Source organism: Budorcas taxicolor, chromosome 8 (assembly GCF_023091745.1).
Source record: "Budorcas taxicolor isolate Tak-1 chromosome 8, Takin1.1, whole genome shotgun sequence".
NCBI classification, from domain to species: Eukaryota; Metazoa; Chordata; class Mammalia; order Artiodactyla; family Bovidae; genus Budorcas; species Budorcas taxicolor.
This window is the reverse complement of record NC_068917.1, coordinates 51,398,299-51,418,983: the sequence shown is the minus strand read 5'-3', so window position 1 is coordinate 51,418,983 and position 20,685 is coordinate 51,398,299. Positions and strand designations below refer to the sequence as shown.

Here is a 20,685-nt window from a genome sequence, read left to right as displayed (position 1 = left end):
GAGTGGTTACCATTTCCTTCTCCAGAGGATCTTCCCAGATCAGGGATCAAATCCACACCTCCTGCATTGGCAGGTGGATCCTTTACCACTGAGCCACCTGGGAAGCCCTGTACCACTAAAGTAGTTGGAAGATAAAATCGTAGTTTAAGTGCTCTTTTGGAGATAGGTCTATATAGTCAAAGCTATGGTTTTTCCAGTAGTCATGTACGGATGTGAGAATTGAACTATAAAGAAGGCTGAGTGCCAAAGAATTGATGCTTTTAAACTGTTCTGCTGGAGAAGACTCTTGAGAGTCCCTTGGACTGCAAGGAGGTCAAACCAGTCATTCCTAAAGGAAATCAACCCTGAATATACATTGGTAGGACTGATGCTGAAGCTGAAGCTCCAATACTTTGGCTACCTGACTCATTGGAAAAGATGCTGATGCTCAGAAAGATTGAAGACAGGAGGAGAAGGGGATGACAGAGGATGAGATGGTTGGGTGCCATCACCAACTCAATGGACATGAGTTAGAGCAAACTCTGAGAGATGATGAGGAACCGGGAGGCCTGGTGTGCTACAGTCCATGGGATCACAAAGAGTTAGACATGACTGACAGATTGAATAATAACTTCCTTATGCACGCTGTCAGAGTTTTTCCTCCCTAAACCTCCTCTCACCTCCCACTAGTTTATCTCTATCATGCTCCCTAATTACTTCCTTTACAGAAGGCATCACTGTCATGCTTACCTATCTGTGCACTTGTTTATGCTCTCTCTTCGCCATGGGCCATAAACCAAGTAAGCACCAATACTCTGTATATCATTTTCACCTCCAGATCCTATTCTTGCACGTAATAAATGCAATAAATATTTGCTGAAGAAGAAAGTGAATGATGGCAGCCACTCATTCTCAAAGTTTCCATCTTTCAACTCCATGTTCTCTATTTACCTTCTCTTGCCCATCTCCATCCTCAAAAAAAGAGAAAGACCTCTCTGTCTCTCAAGACAGGTTCTTAGCATTTGAGACTAGTTAATAGCATCAAGTAAAAGGGAAGAAGTTGACTCTGACTTACTGGTGGCTCAGTTCTCTTATTTCACATGACTTGAAGCACCATTCTTTGGCCAGCTTTTCTTGTTGGGATGCTTCTTCCAAAAACACTATCTTTAAAAAAAAGAAAGAAAGAAAGAAAAGAATCATAAATTAATGAACCATGACCATTTGTTGTTATTAAATATCTAAATTTTTCAAGGGACTATACCATAGCTGAGCTAATTTTAAAGGGTATTTGACACCAAATGAGATAGATTAGGGATAAAGACAGAGATTTGTCTTTGCTTGTCCAGAGAAATAAACTGCATGAAATTTCTCTTTTTCTGCCATTCTATAGATGTAAGACTTCAAAAATTCTAATTTGAAAATACAAGGTATTAAAAATGGATAATTGATGTCTATTTCTACCCCTGCCACCTCCCCCCCCCCCCAAATGATTAAGGGAAACAATTGTTTACAGAAAGCACCTCAGTGCTGATGAATTTTTGTTAGGCTATTATAGGGAACCCAAGCCCGAAGCACAACAGGAGTACATCGTAGGGCAGTTTATTAACACTGAATATAACTGCATGTGATAACTGCCTGACAATGGAGTCTTAGCATGAACTATGTTGATGTTCTGATGCTAGACATCCATTGTAAAGAGGTCTGCCATATTTTCTAGTATTGTGCATGAAACACTAACAGAATGATCTCTCACATGGGGCTTGTGAGTCCATGCGCAATAGTTGAGAAATAGGTAAGATTTACTAACTCTTGGATAGGTCTCAATCCCTCTTGGTCTGGTTTTCCCATCTGCAAACTGAGGCTAACATCAGTACATACTTCACAAAGTGACTGTGAAGATCAAATATTCTTAATTTTAATTAAGAAGTTAGCATATCCCTGGAACATGTTAAATGCTAGATACATTATTTTCTACTATTTATTCTTTTTAAGTAGAGTGTGATTGCTTTCTCTACAAAAGTGGATTGTAAAGCAAGAAAAGACAAGGAAAAATGAAATATATGTGAACAAAATAACCTGCTTTATGCAATAAACATTATTTTCAAATATTTTCACATTATGAAAATAAATATTTCATGGAACATGAAATATTGAAAATACTTATAGAAAATGTATCTAAACAGTTAGAAGCAAGACAATATTGTGCAGGAAAGTTTGTGGAATAAAAAAATAAAATAAATACTGACTTCTCTATTCTTTGATGATATCTTTTTATAAAAAAATAGGGATTTTTATCAGAAGAGAAAATGAAAAATGTAATTCCTACAAATAAGAAAAAGTAAATTGATGATTCAAAAATATTTTTGAATCAATAAATCAAAGCAGATATAAAGTTAATTAAAAATTACAAAAACAGAACAGAGCTGATCTACCATTTACCATTACCAAAAAAAAGGGAGGGAGAGAGGAAGAAAATATTCGTAAAGTACTATATTCATACATTTGAAACAAATACTTTTCAGGAAAATATAAATGATCAAAATTTATTCTGGAGATATAGGAAAACTGAATGAACCAGTAATTCTGTGAGGAACTAAGGAAGATTTACTAACTGTTTAGGAAAGCTCATGGTTCAGAATCATGCTGTCTAATAGAAATAAAATGCCTATCACAAATGCAAGCCACATTTATAATTTTGACTTCCCTGGTGGCTCAGACGGTAAAAGCGTCTGCCTACAATGCGGGAGACCGGGGTTCGATCCCTGGGTTGGGAAGATCCCCTGGAGAAGGAAATGGCACCCCACTGCAGTACTCTTGCCTGGAAAATCCCATGGACAGAGGAGCCTGGTGGGCTGCAGTCCATGGGGTCGCAAAGGGTCGGACACGACTGAGCGACGAATTCAATTCAATTCAATTCAATTCAATACCACACTAAAAGCATAAAAGCATAAAACAGTAAAATTAATTTTAATGACATGTTTTATTTATCAGCATAGGTGGCCATGGTAAAAGATTATCATGTCAATACAAAATCAACATAAAATTTTTTAATTTTACTTTTTTTCATATTTGGTCTTTAAAATCCAAGGTATGTTTTATATTTAAAATATATTTCAATCTGGTTGATAAATTTTCATTAGAAATACCTCATCTATATATTTTGACTTTACATAATCTACAAAACATAGACTCACATAACCAGGTTGTCCTTAAAAGACTGCAACACTGAAGATAAGTATCAATTTTTAATGAGAAATTAAATTTAAGATAAAGATAAAATTTTAAAGTTCAGTTCCTCAGTCATATTAACCACATTCCAGGTGCTTATTATATCATATCAGATAGCACACATTCAGAGAATTTTACGACAAAGTTCTTTCCAGCTTACAAAGACCATATAATATCTGTGCTAAGAGTTCCAGAGCATGGAAAACAATGGACACCTCTTTATTTCTACAAAGCTACCACAATCCTCATACTAAAACCTGACAATACACATACATATACATAAAAACAGATACACAGAGAATGAAAATTATTATAACCCAATGCCTCTGTAATATAATTATTAAATAAATAATAATAATACAGGTGCAAGGGGCTTCCCTGGTGGAGAATACACAACAGAAGAACTATACAAAAAAGGTCTTAATGACCCAGATGACCACGATGGTGTGGTCACTCAGCTAGAGCCAGATATCCTGGAGTGTGAAGTCAAGTAAGCTATAGGAACCATTACTATAGACAAAGCTAGTGGAGGTAATAGCATTCCAGCTGGGCTATTTACAGTCTTAAATGGACATTATTATAGTGCTACACTCAGTATGTCAGCAAATTCAGAAAACTCAGCAGTGGCCACAGGACTGGAAAAGGTCAGTTTTCATTCCAATTCAAAGAAGGGCAATGCCAAAGAATGTTCAAACTACTGCATAATTGTGTTCATTTCATATGCTAGCAAGGTAATGTTCAAAATATTTCAAGCTAGGCTTCAGCAGTACTTGAATCAAGAACTTCCAGATGTATAAGCTGGATTTAGAAAAGGCAAAGGAACCAGAGATCAAATTGCCAAAAGTCATTAGATATAGAGAAAGCAAGAGAATTCTAGAAAAGCATCTACTTCTGCTTCATTGACTATGCAAAGGCCTTTGACTGTGTGCATCACAACAAACTGGAAATGTCTTAAAGAGTTCAGAATACCAGACCACTTTACCTGTCTCCTGAGAAACCTGTATGCAGTTCAAGAAGTAACAGAACTGGATATGGAACAATGGACTAGTTCCAAATTGGGAAAGGAGTACATCAAGGCTGTATATTGTCACCCTGCTTATTTAACTTCTGTGTAGAGTACATCAGGCAAAGTGCTCAGCTGAATGAATTACAAACTGAAATCAAGATTGCAGAAAGAAATATCAACAACCTCAAATATGCAGATGATACCACTCTAATGTTAGAAAGCAAAGAGGAACTGAAGAGCCTCTTAATGAAGGTGAAAGAGTAGAGTAATAAAAGAGCTGGCTTAAAACTGAACATTCAAAAAACTAAGATTGCAGTATAATTGCAGTATCCGGTCCCATCACTTCATGGCAAAAAGAAAGGGGAAATAGGGGAAAATGTGGAAACAGTGACAGATTTTATTTTCTTGGGCTCCAAAATCACTGCAGATAGTTACTGCAGCCATGAAATTAAAAGATGCTTGCTCCTTGGAAGAAAAGCTATGGCAAACCTAGACAGCATATTAAAAAGCAGAGACACCACTTTGCCAACAAAGGTCCATGTAGTTAAAGCTATGGTTTTTCCAGTGGTCATGTAAGGATGTGAGAGTTGGACCATTAAGATGGCCTAGTGCCAAAGAATTGATGCTTTCAAATTGTGGTGCTAGAAAAGACTCTTGAGAGTCCCTTGGACAGCAAAGAGATCAAACCAGTCAATCCTAAAGGAAATCAATCCTGATTATTCATTGGAAGGACTAAAGTTGAAGCTTCTATACTTTGGCCACCTGATGCAAAGTGCTGACTCATTGGAAAAGACCCTGATGCTAAGAAAGAGTGAAGGCAGAAGGAGAAGAGGGTGACAGAGGATGAGATGGCTAGATAGCATCATCAATTCAGTGAACATGAATCTGAGCAGACTCCAGGAGACAGTGAAAGACAGGGAAGCTTGGCATGCTGCAGTCCACGGGGTCGCAAAGAATCAGACATGACTTAGTAACCTAACAACAACAGATGCAAAAATAATCCCAATGATATACTGACAATAAAAAGCAAACATATGTTAAAATAATAATTCAGCATGTGTGCAGTATATAAGCCTCAATTACTTCAACTAAGCAAGACACACCTTCAATGAACGTATAGCTGATGTTAAATAGTTATGCAAGGGCCCTACTCCTCAGACACCATCGGAATAAATCCACCTGCCTTCTTTTCTGTTTCCTTCAGTCAACATGAAAACTTGAATTCACCTACTTCTCAAATACACAGCAGGGATCCCGATCTATACCATTATCTTCATAAAGCTCTGTTCTAGTACCTTGTTCCTGACCTGCTCCCACCACTCTCCACTCCACTATGACCTCTTGTTACTGCTGCTGCTGCTGCTGCTAAGTCACTTCAGTCGTGTCCGACTCTGTGCAACCCCATAGATGGCAGCCCACGAGGCTCCCCTGTCCCTGGGATTATCCAGGCAAGAACACTGGAGTGGGTTGCCACTTCCTTCTCTAATCCTCTTGTTACTGTCCATCCATAAATAGCAAATTCCCCTGTATTCAATATCTCCTCTTAGTTTCTGCCTCCTGATAACTGGGGCTCTTCTCTGAGGACATGGCCTCCCCTACACTTCTCAAATGGCAAGTATTCATATATCAGGGTCAGGCAATGAGTTTCCATACCCACGATGGCCATTTCTAAACCATGCTTCCTGCACCTTTTTGCAAACCTACAAAGCTCCTTTAAGACCTGCTCCTTTTGGCTTTCAAAGCATTCTTCCTCTCCTTGTTCTTCTGCTTTACCTGCCCTTCTCTCATTGTTCCCATCTGTCAATGCCTGCCCCACACTCTTTCTGTCCACTGCAAGCCCTGCCTTCACTCCTTATCATATCAACATGGACAATCCTTTCAAGATCATAGGATTTATTTCCATGAACCCATTTTCAGTGATCTGTTTATGAACACATGAAGTTTATGACCTTCACATCATGGCAATAGCTTGGGCATTTTCATAACCTATAAATGCCCTACCTCTAAAACCACAGAATCACACAACTGACCACCATTTCCTCTTTTTTCTGTCTGCCATTTCAGCTATTCCAAACAATCATCCACCTTAAAAAGCCTTGCCTTTCCTTTCTCCTCTCTACTTTCCCCCAGTCCATCAACTGTCTTCTTTTGCCATTTTCCTTGTCCAACTTGGATTCTATCAGCTATTATTTTATATTTCTTATATCTTTTAGTTGACACACATATAGTAAATTTTTAACCCTGACTACAACCAGCCCTACTTCTCTGGGCTGCACCTGAGGAGTCAAGCAGCACTGGGGCAAGCACACCACGCAGTAGATGGAATATCCATAGTTATCAAGCTTGAAGGTGCTCCAACCAATGTCTGCACCTTGCTCCCTATGACATTTCTCTAGCCCTGTCTTTACTGTCAATAAAACTGACTGAAGGCCTAAATGCTTATCCACTGATAGATTATTAGAAGTATTTTTTGGTAATAGATTAATACACAGTTTTTGAATAGAATAACTCAAAAGGAGTTCAAAGAATTGAGGGCTATTGGTACAGCAAAACCCATCCCATTCCCATCTTCTTGATTTATGTGAAAATGTTTCTTAGCACTTACATCTATAAAAGTGAAAAAAATAAGAAAAACATTGATGCTGCTTCTGTTTAATTCTACCAACAAGTAACACTCATCCATAGATACATTATGTAGTTGGAAGAAAAAAACAGCCTTTTTGTACTTTTACATTTAACAAATTACTTTTCAAAATGTGTGATATACTTTTAAAATTTTCCTTATAGTCCCAAGCAATTTAAAATATTTAAATTTATGCACAGAAATTTTATTGCAATGGCTGATCAATAAAAGACTTAAACGTGTAAAACTATACTGTATTAGCACAAACTGTAAGGAAAGGAGAATAGAATTAGTAATTCTAGAAGAAAAAGGGTCTATATAGCATTTCAGATTATTAATAAGGAGCTAATTCATGATTTTTAGAGAGAGATTAAGGTAGATATCAAATCACTATGTTTTAATTCCATCAGACATATTTTTAAAAGTAATAGCATAGCTTAATTTTAACATGTATATATCTATAACTTGCTAAAAATTTTAAGCTTTATATGTTTCAAAATTTAATAAAAACTATATTTATCAACTTTTAAAAATGCAAAAGCATATAGGTTTTTTTCAAAATTTGTTTGGGGGCATATTAGTAAAAAAAATGAAGAGTATTTCTCAAGTCAACTCATGTTCGAGCTCTCCACCATGATAATTTAAAATCTCCCTCTCTTCAAAACTCTTACTCGCCTTACCCCAAAATATATTTATCAAACATTTGCAATAATTAAAAAATGCAAATAATTTCAAAGTCAGTCAAATAAGGGATTGGTTAAATATGACTAAACTGCAGCAATTAAAATTATCAGTGAAGATATACTTATTGAGTTATTCTCAATACAATCTTATGATTTTTTTTAAAATGCAAGCTACCAGGTAACATATGATAACAATTTTTTTGATAAGAATGTGTGTGTGTAACTGAGTGCTAAGATGAAAAATAAAGCAAAGTAAGAGAATAAAGTATGATGTGTGACGAGATGTTCTCTGAAATATGATGTTTGAGCACAGATTTGCATGAAAGGAATAAACCACTTCATATTCTTAGAAGAACATTCCAAGCAGAGGGAACAGCCAGTACAAGGACCCTGATATGTTCAGTTCAGTTCAGTTCAGTCGCTCAGTCATGTCTGACTCTTTGTGACCCCATGAATTGCAGCACGCCAGTCATCCCTGTCCATCACCAACTCCTGGAGTTCACTCAAACTCACGTCCATCGAGTCGGTGATGCCATCTAACCCTGAATATGTATATTCGAGTTAAATTTAAATTAGATGCTTGCCCTGTTTGGAAACATCAGGAAGACAAGTAAGAACACAGTACAAAGACTAGAAGAAAGAGTGGTAAAAAAATCAGATCGAGGAGATAGCAAGGGGCTTTGTAGGTCATGGCCTTGAGATTTGCTTTTAGGAAACCTCTAAAAATATTTTGGAAAATGAATGTGGAACACTTATAAAATATCATTGATATTGCCTATATGGGGCAATGGCCCTCTCGTCCTGATGTTACCTTGGCTTATGTGGCCATTCACATCATTGACTCCAAGAGTGCCCATTAAGGCCCATGGCCTTCCTCTTCATAGGCCTCAGTCTAGGTGGGCTGTCAAGCAGAAACATAAGTCATTAAAACCCAAGTTTCATAAAATCATAGCTGGTACCAATTGGGCAGGAAACTTCTCATCCAACCCCTTGTTTTCCAAATGAGAATACTGAATCCCTTTTGTTAAGCAAACAACTCCAAGTGCACTCTTACTGGAAACAGGGACTATTTAGGATGAATAATAATGAGAATGTCAGAAATACTAAAGCCAAAAGCAGATGAGTAATGACTGTCAGCTAATGAAAAGAATCTGTGCAAGATAGAGGCTTCAAACAGCAGATGGCAAATGTGGGCAAGAGGCTTGTTGCTATGGAACAGAGTAAACTCCTCTTTGGGCCATTGTGAAATAGCTTGGCCATCTAACAAAATAAGGTAATATATATTGCATCATAAAACCCACTCTTAGGCATGTTAATGGGAGACAAAAAGCAGATAACAATGTGAGATCTCAAAGATTTTTGACACTTTTGGACAGAGATGAAAATTGCCATATTAGCTCGATTCACGTCAAAATGATTAATGGAAAAGAAAGATGAAGTGGCACTGCCTTTAAGAAAAAATGTCAGCCTATAAAGGTAGAAACAAGGGAATTTGTGTTATGAATTACCAAAGGATAGCATGAAGGACTTAGATCTTCAGGTACAATATTCTCATTTTACAGATGAGTAAACAGACCAGGATATGTGACCTGTTCAGAGTCACCAGATAAGGCAGGAGTATCTCCTGGACTTGACCCATCTTTCCTGAGATTCTTCCAGATCTCTACGACTGCTTATAGGGTATGGAGTTAGAGAAGGCGAGGTTCAGAATAAGAATGAGACTGGCACTTTACAGGAATAGATCACCTTTAATGACGTGAGAAGGGGTAGCAGTCAGATTAGTGAGCTGCAGCACTTATCTAAGAAAAGAGTAAGTATATATAGGCATGTATGTGGAAAGCTACTGTCTTAAGGGGGTCTGTTCTCCTCCAAGGTTGTGCGGAGTAGTTGTCTCTTAAACGGCTGGGGCAAGGAATTTTGGAGACAGGCCAAAGGCTGGACCAGCTGGGAGCTGGGCATAATCAACCTAACACCCATTTATTTTTTCTTCCAGTCAGAGAGTTTTTTGTTTTGCATAGGAATGATGGGGAGGGCCTGGAGGGGTAACTTTCCTTCACTGCTTCTCTAATATAGTATAAACCAGGAGTCAGCACACTTTTTATAATAGGTCAAACAGTAAATATTTTAGATTTTGTGGACTGTATTGTTTCGGTTTTAACTAGTTAACCCCATCACTGTAGAGCTAAATCAGCCATAGACAACATGTACACAAACAGGTATGGCTTTGTTCCAATAAAACTTCACTTACATAAAATGAAATTTATATTTTACATAATTTTCACTTGTTATAAACTATTCTTACTGTCACCCTGCTTATTTAACTTATATGCAGAGTTCATCATGAGAAACGCTGGGCTGGAAGAAGCACAAGCTGGAATCAAGATTGCCAGGAGAAATAACAATAACCTCAGATATGCAGATGACACCACCCTTATGGCAGAAAGTGAAGAGGAACTAAAAAGCCTCTTGATGAAAGTGAAAGAGGAGAGTGAAAAAGTTGGCTTAAAACTCAACATTCAGAAAATGAAGATCATGGCATCTGGTCCCATCACTTCATGGGAAATAGATGGGGAAACAGTGGAAACAGTGTCAGACTTTATTTTGGGGGGCTCCAAAATCACTGCAGATGGTGATTGCAGCCATGAAATTAAAAGATGCTTACTCCTTGGAAGAAAAGTTATGACCAACCTAGATAGCATGTTGAAAAGCAGAGACATTACTTTGCCAACAAAGGTCCATCTAGTCAAGGCTATGGTTTTTCCAGTGGTCCCATATGACTGTGAAGAGTTGGACTGTGAAGAAAGCTGAGCGCCAAAGAATTGATGCTTTTGAACTGTGGTGTTGGAGAAGACTCTTGAGAGTCCCTTGGACTGCAAGGAGATCCAACCAGTCCATTCTGAAGATCAGCCCTGGGATTTCTTTGGAAGGAATGATGCTAAAGCTGAAACTCCAGTACTTTGGCCACCTCATGTGAAGAGTTGACTCATTGGAAAAGACTCTGATGCTGGGAGGGATTGGGGGCAGGAGGAGAAGGGGACGACCGAGGATGAGATGGCTGGATGGCATCACTGACTCGATGGACGTGAGTCTGTGTGAACTCCGGGAGTTGGTGATAGACAGGAAGGCCTGGCATGCTGTGATTCATGGGGTCGCAAAGAGTTGGACACGACTGAGCGACTGAACTGAACTGAACTGAAAAATGTAAAAATGGGCAGACAATCTAAATAGAAATTTCTCCAAAGACATATAAATGGACAATAGTCACATGAAAAGATGCTCAACATCACTAATTATTAGAGAAATGCTAATAATGAGGTAACTACAATGAGGTAACACCTCACACCAGTGAGAATGGCTATCATCAAAATGGCTACAAAGAACTAATGCTGAAGAGTGTGTGGAGAAAAGAGAACACTGTTGGTGGGGATGTAAACTGATATAGCCACTATGGAAAACAGTGGGGGAGGCACCTTAAAAAGCTAAAAATAGAGCTACTATATGACCTAGAAGTTCCACTCTTAGGCATATATCCAAACAAAACTATAATTTGAAAAGATACATGCACCTCCATGTACATAGCAGCACTATTTACAATAGCCAGGACATGGAAGCAACCTAGATGTCCATTTACACATGAATAGATGAAGCTGTGGTACGTATATACTATGGAATACTACTCAGTCATTAAAAGACTGAAATAACACAACTGCAGCATCATGAATGGACCTAGAGATTATCATATCAAATGAAGCAAGTCAGAAAGAGAAAGACAAATACTATATGATATCACTTATATGTGGAATCTAAAATACAACGCAAATGAGCTTGTTTTTGAAACAGAAACAGACTCACAGACATAGAAAATAAACTTATGGTTACTAAAGGGGAAAGGGGGTGGGATAGGGATAAATTAGGGACTTGGGATTAAAAGATACAAACTACTATATAGAAAATAAAAAACAAGGTCCTACTGTATAGGGAACTATGTTCAATATTCTGTAATAAACCATAATGAAAAAGATGAAAATAAACCATATGAAAAAAATGTTTTTACATATGTATTCAGTTTCATATACATTATATATTCAGTTTCATATATATACACTATATCACTTTGCTATACACCATAAACTAATACATTGTAAATCAATGATACTTCAATAAAAGTAAATAAATTTTTTTTAATGTAAAACCCATACTCAATTCATTGGCTATATGAAATCAGATAGTGAGCAGGATTTGCCCTGTGGGACACAGATTGCCAACTTCTGATGTAGACTTCTAAAAAGATTCATGCAGGACTTCCCTGGTAGTCCAGTGGTTAAGAATCTGCCTGCCAATGCAGGGGACTCCAGTTCAATCCCTGGTCCGGGAAGATCCCACATGCCATAGAGCAACTGAGCTGGTGCACTGTAAATACTGAGCTGGCACTCCAGAGCCTGTGAGCCATAACTAGAGAAAGCCTGTGCACAGCAATGAAGACCAAGTGTAGCCAAAAACAATTAATTAATTAATTGAATTTAAAAATTTTTAAAAAAAGATTCATGCAAATTAAAATTGTTTAATTTGAAAACTGTCCCAGTGGTTTTATACTAGTATTTCTAAGAAGCTTTATCTTCAATTGGCAATAACTTTTTATGATTTTTCCTTTAATTTCAGAGCCTGATTATTTTGTGTGTGTGCTAAGTTGCACAGTCATGTCTGACTCTTTGTGACCCCATGGACCGTAGCCCAAGAGGTTCCTGTGTCCATGAGATTTTCCCAGCAAGAATACTGGAGTAGGTTACCATTTCCTACTCCAGTGGAAAAACTCTTGGAAAAGTGCCAATTTTGGCTGCCCTATAAGCCCCATGTACATAGAAAACATGCACTTTTTGACAGATAAAAAAGTAACTTTAGTAATTTTTCTAAACTCTACTTGCTTCTGCTGCTGCTAAGTCGCTTCAGTCGTGTCCAACTCTGTGCGACCCCATAGACAGCAGCCCACTAGGCTCCTCTGTCTCTGGGAAAGATTCTCCAGGCATGAATACTGGAGAGGGTTGCCATTGCCTTCTCCAATGCACGAAGGTGAAAAGTGAAAGTGAAGTCGCTCAGTCATGTCCGACTCTTCGCAACCCCATGGACTGCAGCCTACCAGGCTTCTCCATCCATGGGATTTTCCAGGCAAGAGTACTGGAGTGGGGTGCCATTGCCTTCTCCGAAACTCTACTTAAGACAGCACTAATGATTCATTGGTACTTAGTATTTTTTAATTGGGGAAAAAAAGCAACATCCTGGATTGACCAAAAAGTTTGGGTTTTCCATAATATCTTATGGAAAAATGCAAACTTTCTGGCCAACCCAATAATAAAAATACTTAAATATACTTACAGTGTGCAAGACACTATTCTATATACTTTAAACATATCAACTCCCTTAAACCTCACCAGAACCCTGTGAGGCAGGTATTGTTACTAGCCCCATTTTACAGGTGAGAAAATTGAGGCACAGAGATAGTAAGTTCCTTGCCCAAGATTACATAGCTGGTAGGTGGTAAATGTGAATCACAGCCAGAAATTGACTGTGAACCACAGTCAGCCTCAAGGTAAGAGCAATTAAATGCTATGCTATATACATATTTAGAACTTTCACACATAAATAAAACAATGCTCCCATTTCCTTTTTCTTTATAAAATATTTTGTAGTCTTTCCTCTTTCTTTCCTTCCCTTATTGTAGCCCAGGCTGGGGGCCTGCTAGGGCCAGGAATATGGAGGCAGTTGGGGCTCAGGGGATAATCAGGACTGAGAAGGCTAATAGGGTCAAGGCAACTCGAACTGGAGAAGCACAGAGTCAAAAAGTCAGGTTAGGTGGACAGAGCTGTGGCTAAAGAGATAGCAATCATGGTAATTACACATGAGGGTAGTAAGTAGGTATGTAAATACATTGTGGATAATGAGAGGCAGGCTTCTCAGAAAAGAGTTTCAAAAATGGAAAAGGAAGAGGCTAAAACAAACTCTTCTTAAGGGAACAATGCAAATCAACAGAGGAATACAATAAAATGGGAAAGACTAGAGATCTCTTTGGGCTTCCAAGGTGGTGCAGTGGTAAAGAATCCACCTGCCAATGCAGGAGATGTGGGTTCAATCCCTGGGTCAGGAAGATCCCCTGGAGTAGGAAATGGCAACCTACTCTAGTATTCTTGCCTGGGAAATTCCAGGAAAAAGGGGCCTGGCAGGCTACAGTCCATGGGGTCACTAGGAGTCAGACATGACTGAGTGCACACGTGCACACACACACACACAAACACACACACACAGATCTCTTTAAGAAAATTGGAGATGCCAAGGGAAACTTTCATGTAAAGCTAGGCACAATAAAGGACAAGAATGGCAAGGACCTAATAGAAGCAGAACAGATTAAGAAAACGTGACAAGAATACACAGAATAACTGTACTAAAAAGCTCTTAATGACCCAGGTAACCATAATGGTGTGGTCATTCACATAGAACCAGACATTCTGGAGTGTGAAGTCAAGTGGCCTTTATGAAGCATTACTATGAACAAAGCTAGTGGAGGTGATGGAATTCCAGCTGAGCTATTTCAAATCCTAAAAGGTGATGCTGGTAAAGCACTGCACACATTATGCCAGCACATTTGGAAAACTCAGCAGTGGCCACAGGACTGGAAAAGGTCAGTTTCATTCCAATCTCAAAGAAAGGCAATAACAAAGAATGTTCATATTGCCGTACAATTGCACTCATTTCACATGCCAGCAAGATTATGCACAAAATCCTTCAAGCTAGGCTTCAGCACTATGTGAATCAAGAAATTCCAGATGTACAAGCTGGATTTAGAAAAGGTAAAAGAACAAGAGATCAAATTGCCAATATATGCTGGGTCATATAAAAAGCAAGGGAATTAAAAAAAAAATATCTGCTTCATTGACTATGCTAAAGACTTTGACTGTGTTGATCACAATAAACTGTGGAATATGTGTAATGTGGTCCAGTGTTCCCATCTCACATTACCTGCCTCCTGAGAATCACGTAAACAGGACAAAAAGCAACAGTTAGAACTGGACATGGAAAACAGACTGGTTCAAAATTGGGAAAGGAGCATGTCAAGGCTGTATATTGTCACTCCACTTATTTAACTTATTTGCAGAGTTCAGTTCAGTTCAGTTCAGTCGCTCAGTCATGTCCGACTCTTTGCGACCCCATGAATCGCAGCACGCCAGGCCTCCGTGTCCATCACCAACTCCCAGAGTTCACTCAGACTCGCGTTCATTGAGTCAGTGATGCCACCCAGCCATCTCATCCTCGGTCGTCCCCTTCTCCTCCTGCCCCCAATCCCTCCCAGCATCAAAGTCTTTTCCAATGAGTCAACTCTTCGCATGAGGTGGCCAGAGTACTGGAGTTCCAGCTTTAGCATCATTCCTTCTAAAGAAATCCCAAGGTTGATCTCCTTCAGAATGGACTGGTTGGATCTCCTTGCAGTCCAAGGGACTCTCAAGAGTTTTCTTCAACACCACAGTTCAAAAGCATCAATTCTTCGGTGCTCAGCTTTCTTCACAGTCCAACTCTCACATCCATACATGACCACTGGAAAAACCATAGTCTTGACTAGACGGACCTTAGTCAGCAAAGTAATGTCTCTGCTTCTGAATATGCTATCTAGGTTGGTCATAACTTTTCTTCCAAGGAGTAAGCATCTTTTAATTTCATGGCTGCAATCACCATCTGCAGTGATTTTGGAGCCCCCTCCCAAAAAAAGTCTGACACTGTTTCCACTGTTTCCCCATCTATTTCCCATGAAGTGATGGGACCAGATGCCATGATTTTCGTTTTCTGAATGTTGAGTTTTAAGTCAACTTTTTCACTCTCCACTTTCACTTTCATCAAGAGGCTTTTTAGTTCCTCTTCACTTTCTGCCATAAGGGTGTTGTCATCTCCATATCTGAGGTTATTGATATTTCTCTCAGCAATCTTGATTCCAGCTTGTGTTTCTTCCAGTCCAGTGTTTCTCATGATGTACTCTGCATAGAAGTTAAATAAGCAGGGTGACAATATACAGCCTTGATGTACTCCTTTTCCTATTTGGAACCAGTCTGTTGTTCCATGTGCAGTTCTAACTGTTGCTTCCTGGCATGCATACAGATTTCTCAAGAGGCAGGTTAGGTGGTCTGGTATTCTCATCTCTTTCAGAATTTTCCACAGTTTATTGTGATCCACACAAAGTCTTTGCAGAGTATATCATGTGAAATGCTGGGTTGGATGAATCACAAGCTGGAATTAAGATTGCAGGAGAAATATCAATAACCACAGATATGGAGATGATACCACTTTAATGGCAGAAAGTGAAGAGGAACTAAAGAGACTCGATGAAGGTGAAAGAGGAGAGTGAAAAGGCTGGCTTAAAATTCAGCATTCAAAAACAAAGATCATGGCATTCAGTCTTAGCACTTCATGGCAAATAGATGGGGAAAATGTGGAAACAGTGACAGACTTAATTTTCTTGGTTCTTTATTTTCTTTTCTTCTCCAAAATCACTGCAGTCACTGTGACTGCAGCCATGAAATTAAAAGACTCTTGCTACTTAAAGAAAAGCTATGACAAACATAGACAGCATATTAAAAAGCAGAGATATCGCTTTGCCAGCAAAAGTTCATACAGTCAAACCTATGGTTTTTCCAGTAGCTACGTATGGATGTGAGAGTTGGACTATAAAGAAGGCTGAGTGCCGAAGAATTGATGCTCTCAAATTGTGGTTCTGGAGAAGACACTTGAGAGTCCCTTGGACAGCAAGGATATCAAACCAGTCAATCCTAAAGGAAATCAGTCCTGAATATTCATTGGAAGGACTGGTGCTGAAGCTGAAGCTCTAATACTTTAGCCACCTGATGCGAAGAGCGGACTCATTGGAAAAGACACTGATGCTGGGAAAGACTGAGGGCAAAATAAGGGGTGACAGAGGATGAGATGCTTGGATGGTATCACTGACTCAGTGGACATGCTGCTGCTGCTAAGTCGCTTCAGTTGTGACTCTGTGCGACCCCATAGACGGCAGCCCACCAGGCTCCCCCGCCCCTCGGATTCTCCAGGCAAGAACACTGGAGTGGGTTGCCATTTCCTTCTGCAATGCATGAAAGTGAAAAGTGAAAGTGAAGTCTCTCAGTCGTGTCCGACCCTCAGCGACCCCATGGACTGCAGCCCACCAGGCTCCTCCGTCCATGGGATTTTCCAGGCAAGAGTACTGGAGTGGGGTGCCATTGCCTTCTCTGCAGTGGACATAAGTTTCAGCAAATTCTGGGAGATAGTGAAGGACAGGGAAAACTGGCGTGCTGCAGTCCATGGGATGGCAAAGAGTCAGAAACAACTTAGTGGCTGAAAAACAAAACAACCTGTGTCATACTGGATTTGAATTGGAGGTATTTGTATCGACTAGTGATTTTTAATATAAGTAGATTAATAAATAAGTACATGTATGCACACACATATGCAGATAGATCTAAGAAGGATATATATACACACAGGTGTACATACACGTGCACAGGTGTATCTACGCATATACACACACACAGGCTCTGCTGATGATATGTTACTTTTCAAAAACATCAAAATCCATATCATACCAAATGCTCACACTGGTAATCTGTGGAACACCAAAATGACCAAGAAGAAAAATATGTATGTATGTGTGTCTGTCGATGTATGTATTTCCCAGGTTTATTTGCTAAAGGAGCCTTTAAACAATGACATCCTGTATTAATCAGCACCCCTAATGCTCAGATCTTGGTTTCAATACATCATTCTCCATTAGAAAAATCAGAATGTCTCTAGAAGTGGAGCAAAGAAAGGGCAAGATAAATCTGGAATAAAACTGTCCAAAAGTGAGGAAGTGCTCAAGATACAACAGGAGCCTCTTGAAGAAGCTCCTGCCAAATATAGGCCAATTTGAGCAACAAAATATTAAACTAAAACCCAATGAATAAAATAGAATCTATGAATCTAAATAAATGAATGAAGAATGGACTGCTCTTCCCTACAGCAAAATACATATGGAAGGAATGAAAGAACTAGAAAATGAATGTTAGGCAGCCATCACTATAACAAATGATTCATGTGAAAATCACAGATGAATGTTAAAGCTAGTGGGTGAAAATTTGTTGAAGCATAGGATATTTACATAATTTCAAAGTATCTCCCACAAAATTCAGTTTACAGAGAAAAATAGTAACTTTGTGGTGGATAAATCTGGTATATACCACCTTAATGAAGTGAACAAAGTTACATCAAGAATAATGGAACAAAATCAATGTCATATGCCTCTTCATATAATGCACTGATCAGAACACTGCATCATTCCTACCAAAAAATGCATAGCATGAGGAAACATCAGGAAAACCCAAATTGAAAGATACTCCTAAAAAAATAAACAAAACTGTTCTGTATTCTTGATGATTATCTGGGACATGAAGGACAAAGAAAGACTTAAGACTTGTTCCAGATGGAAAGCAACTTAAGAAACATGACAATTAAAGGCAACTGTGACTCTGGAGTGGTTCCTGAACCAGAAGGAAGAAAAAAAGTATCAAGAATATTACAGGGCCAATGGGCAGAGTTTGAATGGATCTGTGGATTACGTAGTAGCTATATCTATGTTAACTTCTTCATCTAGATGGTTGCACGTGACTATGTAGGACAACATCCTTATTATTTTTTTTTTTAAGGAAATATACACTGACGTATTTAGACTCGAACAGGATATATGTAACTTACTCAGAAAAAAATATGTATGCGTATATGTATAGCTATATATATCTAGAGAGAGTGGGGAAGAACTATGAAGCAAATATGGTAAAATGTTAACATTAGGAAATGCGGAAGGTTATATGTGAGATATTTATACTATTCCTGTAACTTTTAAAATAATTTTGCAATGACTTAAGTTTAAAAATTTTAACTAAAAAACTTAAACAGTATATTAGTTTAGAAACACAAATACTTAAAAACTATAAGGGAAAGTAAGGACATGATAACATAAAATTTAGAAGAGTGATTTCACCAGAGTGGAAGGAAAGAAAATGGGATAGGGAGGATTATAGACTTCAAAAATAACAGAAGGGTTCACCAAGTCTTCATTCATTACATTTCACAGAAACATTATAACTGTTCTTTTCTTATATGAACAAATATATGAGCAAAACCAAATTAACCACTCATATTAAATGTTATTTTTTTGAACAGCAAAATCTGTATCATATGAAATGCTCACATTGGTAATCTCTGGAAAACCCAAAATGACCAAAAAGTAAAATTACAAGCAATGAGAAAACAGAATGACACAGATGCAACATTTATAGTATTCAGATGCTTGTAATCTAAAATGACTATATTTGTCCCTTGTTTTTACAAACAGCAATATGTGAAACAACTGTTACATGCCCCTGATAGTTTGTGAAGACTTTGGGGGTACAAACTCTTACTCCCTAATTTATTTGTACCCTGAATTCAGAATCCCTTGATGCCTTAACTAATTTGTGGAATAAGGAATCCACTTAGATGGGTGTTTAATAATTACTAAGCATAGAGTCAAATTCACCACAAATCTCACAGCCAAGGTTATAATACATTTGAATAGTAAAATCATTAAACAACCTAATAATTACAGCAGCTGCCTCACGAAAGACATCTTCAGAGACTAAGGTCAGCAAGTGGACAACTGAGAATGACTTCAGGAAAAGCACCTACTCTTTCTTTTGAAAACTGAAAAGTGATACCAACTGATCTTTAAGTTTATCTCAACAGATTTCATCACATACATAGATATGGATAAGAAAATGCAGGCACATATTACCTACACTGACCTCACAAGCCTGCTCCTTTGATCATTATTTTAAATATAAAATCTGCCTTCAGTTCAGTTCAGTTGCTCAGTCGTGTCCGACTCTTTGTGACCCCATGAATCGCAGCACACCAGGCCTCCCTGTCCATCACCAACTCCTGGAGTTCACTCAGACTTGCATCCATCGAGTCAGTGATGCCTTCCAGCCATCTCATCCTCTGTCGTCCCCTTCTCCTCCTGCCCTCAATCCCTCCCAGCATCAGAGTCTTTTCCAATGAGGCAACTCTTCACATGAGGTAGCCAAATTACTGGAGTTTCAGCTTCAGCATCATTCCCTCCAAAGAAATCCCAAGGCTGATTTCCTTCAGAATGGACTGGTCGGATCTCCTTGCAGTCCAAGGGACTCTCAAGAGTCTTCTCCAACACCACACTTCAAAAGCATCAATTCTTTGGCGCTCAGCCTTCTTCACAGTCCAACTCTCACATCCATACATGACCATTGGAAAAACCATACCCTTGACTAGACGGACCTTAGTCGGCAAAGTAACGTCTCTGCTTTTGAATATACTATCTAGGTTGGTCATAACTTTCCTTCCAAGGAGTAAACGTCTTTTAATTTCATGGCTGCAATCACCATCTGCAGTGATTTTGGAGCCCCAAAAAATGAAGTCTGACACTGTTTCCACTGTTTCCCCATCTATTTCCCATGAAGTGATGGGACCAGATGCCATGATCTTCGTTTTCTGAATGTAGAGCTTTAAGCCAACTTTTTCACTCTCCTCTTTCACTTTCATCAAGAGGCTTTTTAGTTCCTCTTCACTTTCTGCCATAAGGTGGTGTCATCTGCATATCTGAGGTTATTGATATTTCTCCCAGCAATCTTGATTCCAGCTTGTGCTTCTTCCAGCCTAGCATTTCTCATGATGTATTCTGCATAGAAGTTAAATAAGCAGGGTGACAATATACAGCCTTGATGTACTCCTTTTCCTATTTGGAACCAGTCTGTTGTTCCATGTGCAGTTCTAACTGTTGCTTCCTGACCTGCATACAGGTTTCTCAAGAAGCAGGTCAGGTGATCTGGTATTCCCATCTCTTTCAGAAGTTTCCACAGTTTATTGTGATCCACACAGTCAAAGGTTTTGGCATAGTCAATAAAGCAGCAAGAGATGTTTTTCTGGAACTCTTGCTTTTTCCATGATCCAGCAGATGTTGGCAACTTGATCTCTGGGTCCTCTGCCTTTTCTAAAACCAGCTTGAACATCTGCCTTAGAGACCTGTTATAGGTTGAATCATCTCCCCCAAATTCATATGTTAAAGTTCTAAATGCCTAGTACCTCAGAAT

General features: G+C 38.7%; 1 protein-coding gene across 1 annotated transcript in view; it reads right to left on the bottom strand.

Moving 5' to 3' along the window:
* GDA (guanine deaminase) overlaps positions 1 to 20,685 on the bottom strand; it is a 113,518-nt gene that overhangs the window by 48,121 nt on the left and 44,712 nt on the right. Inside the window, exon 2 of the mRNA XM_052645149.1 lies at positions 1,055 to 1,143. Within this exon, the coding sequence (XP_052501109.1) occupies positions 1,055 to 1,143 (89 nt within the window). The remainder of the gene's footprint in view (positions 1 to 1,054; positions 1,144 to 20,685) is intronic.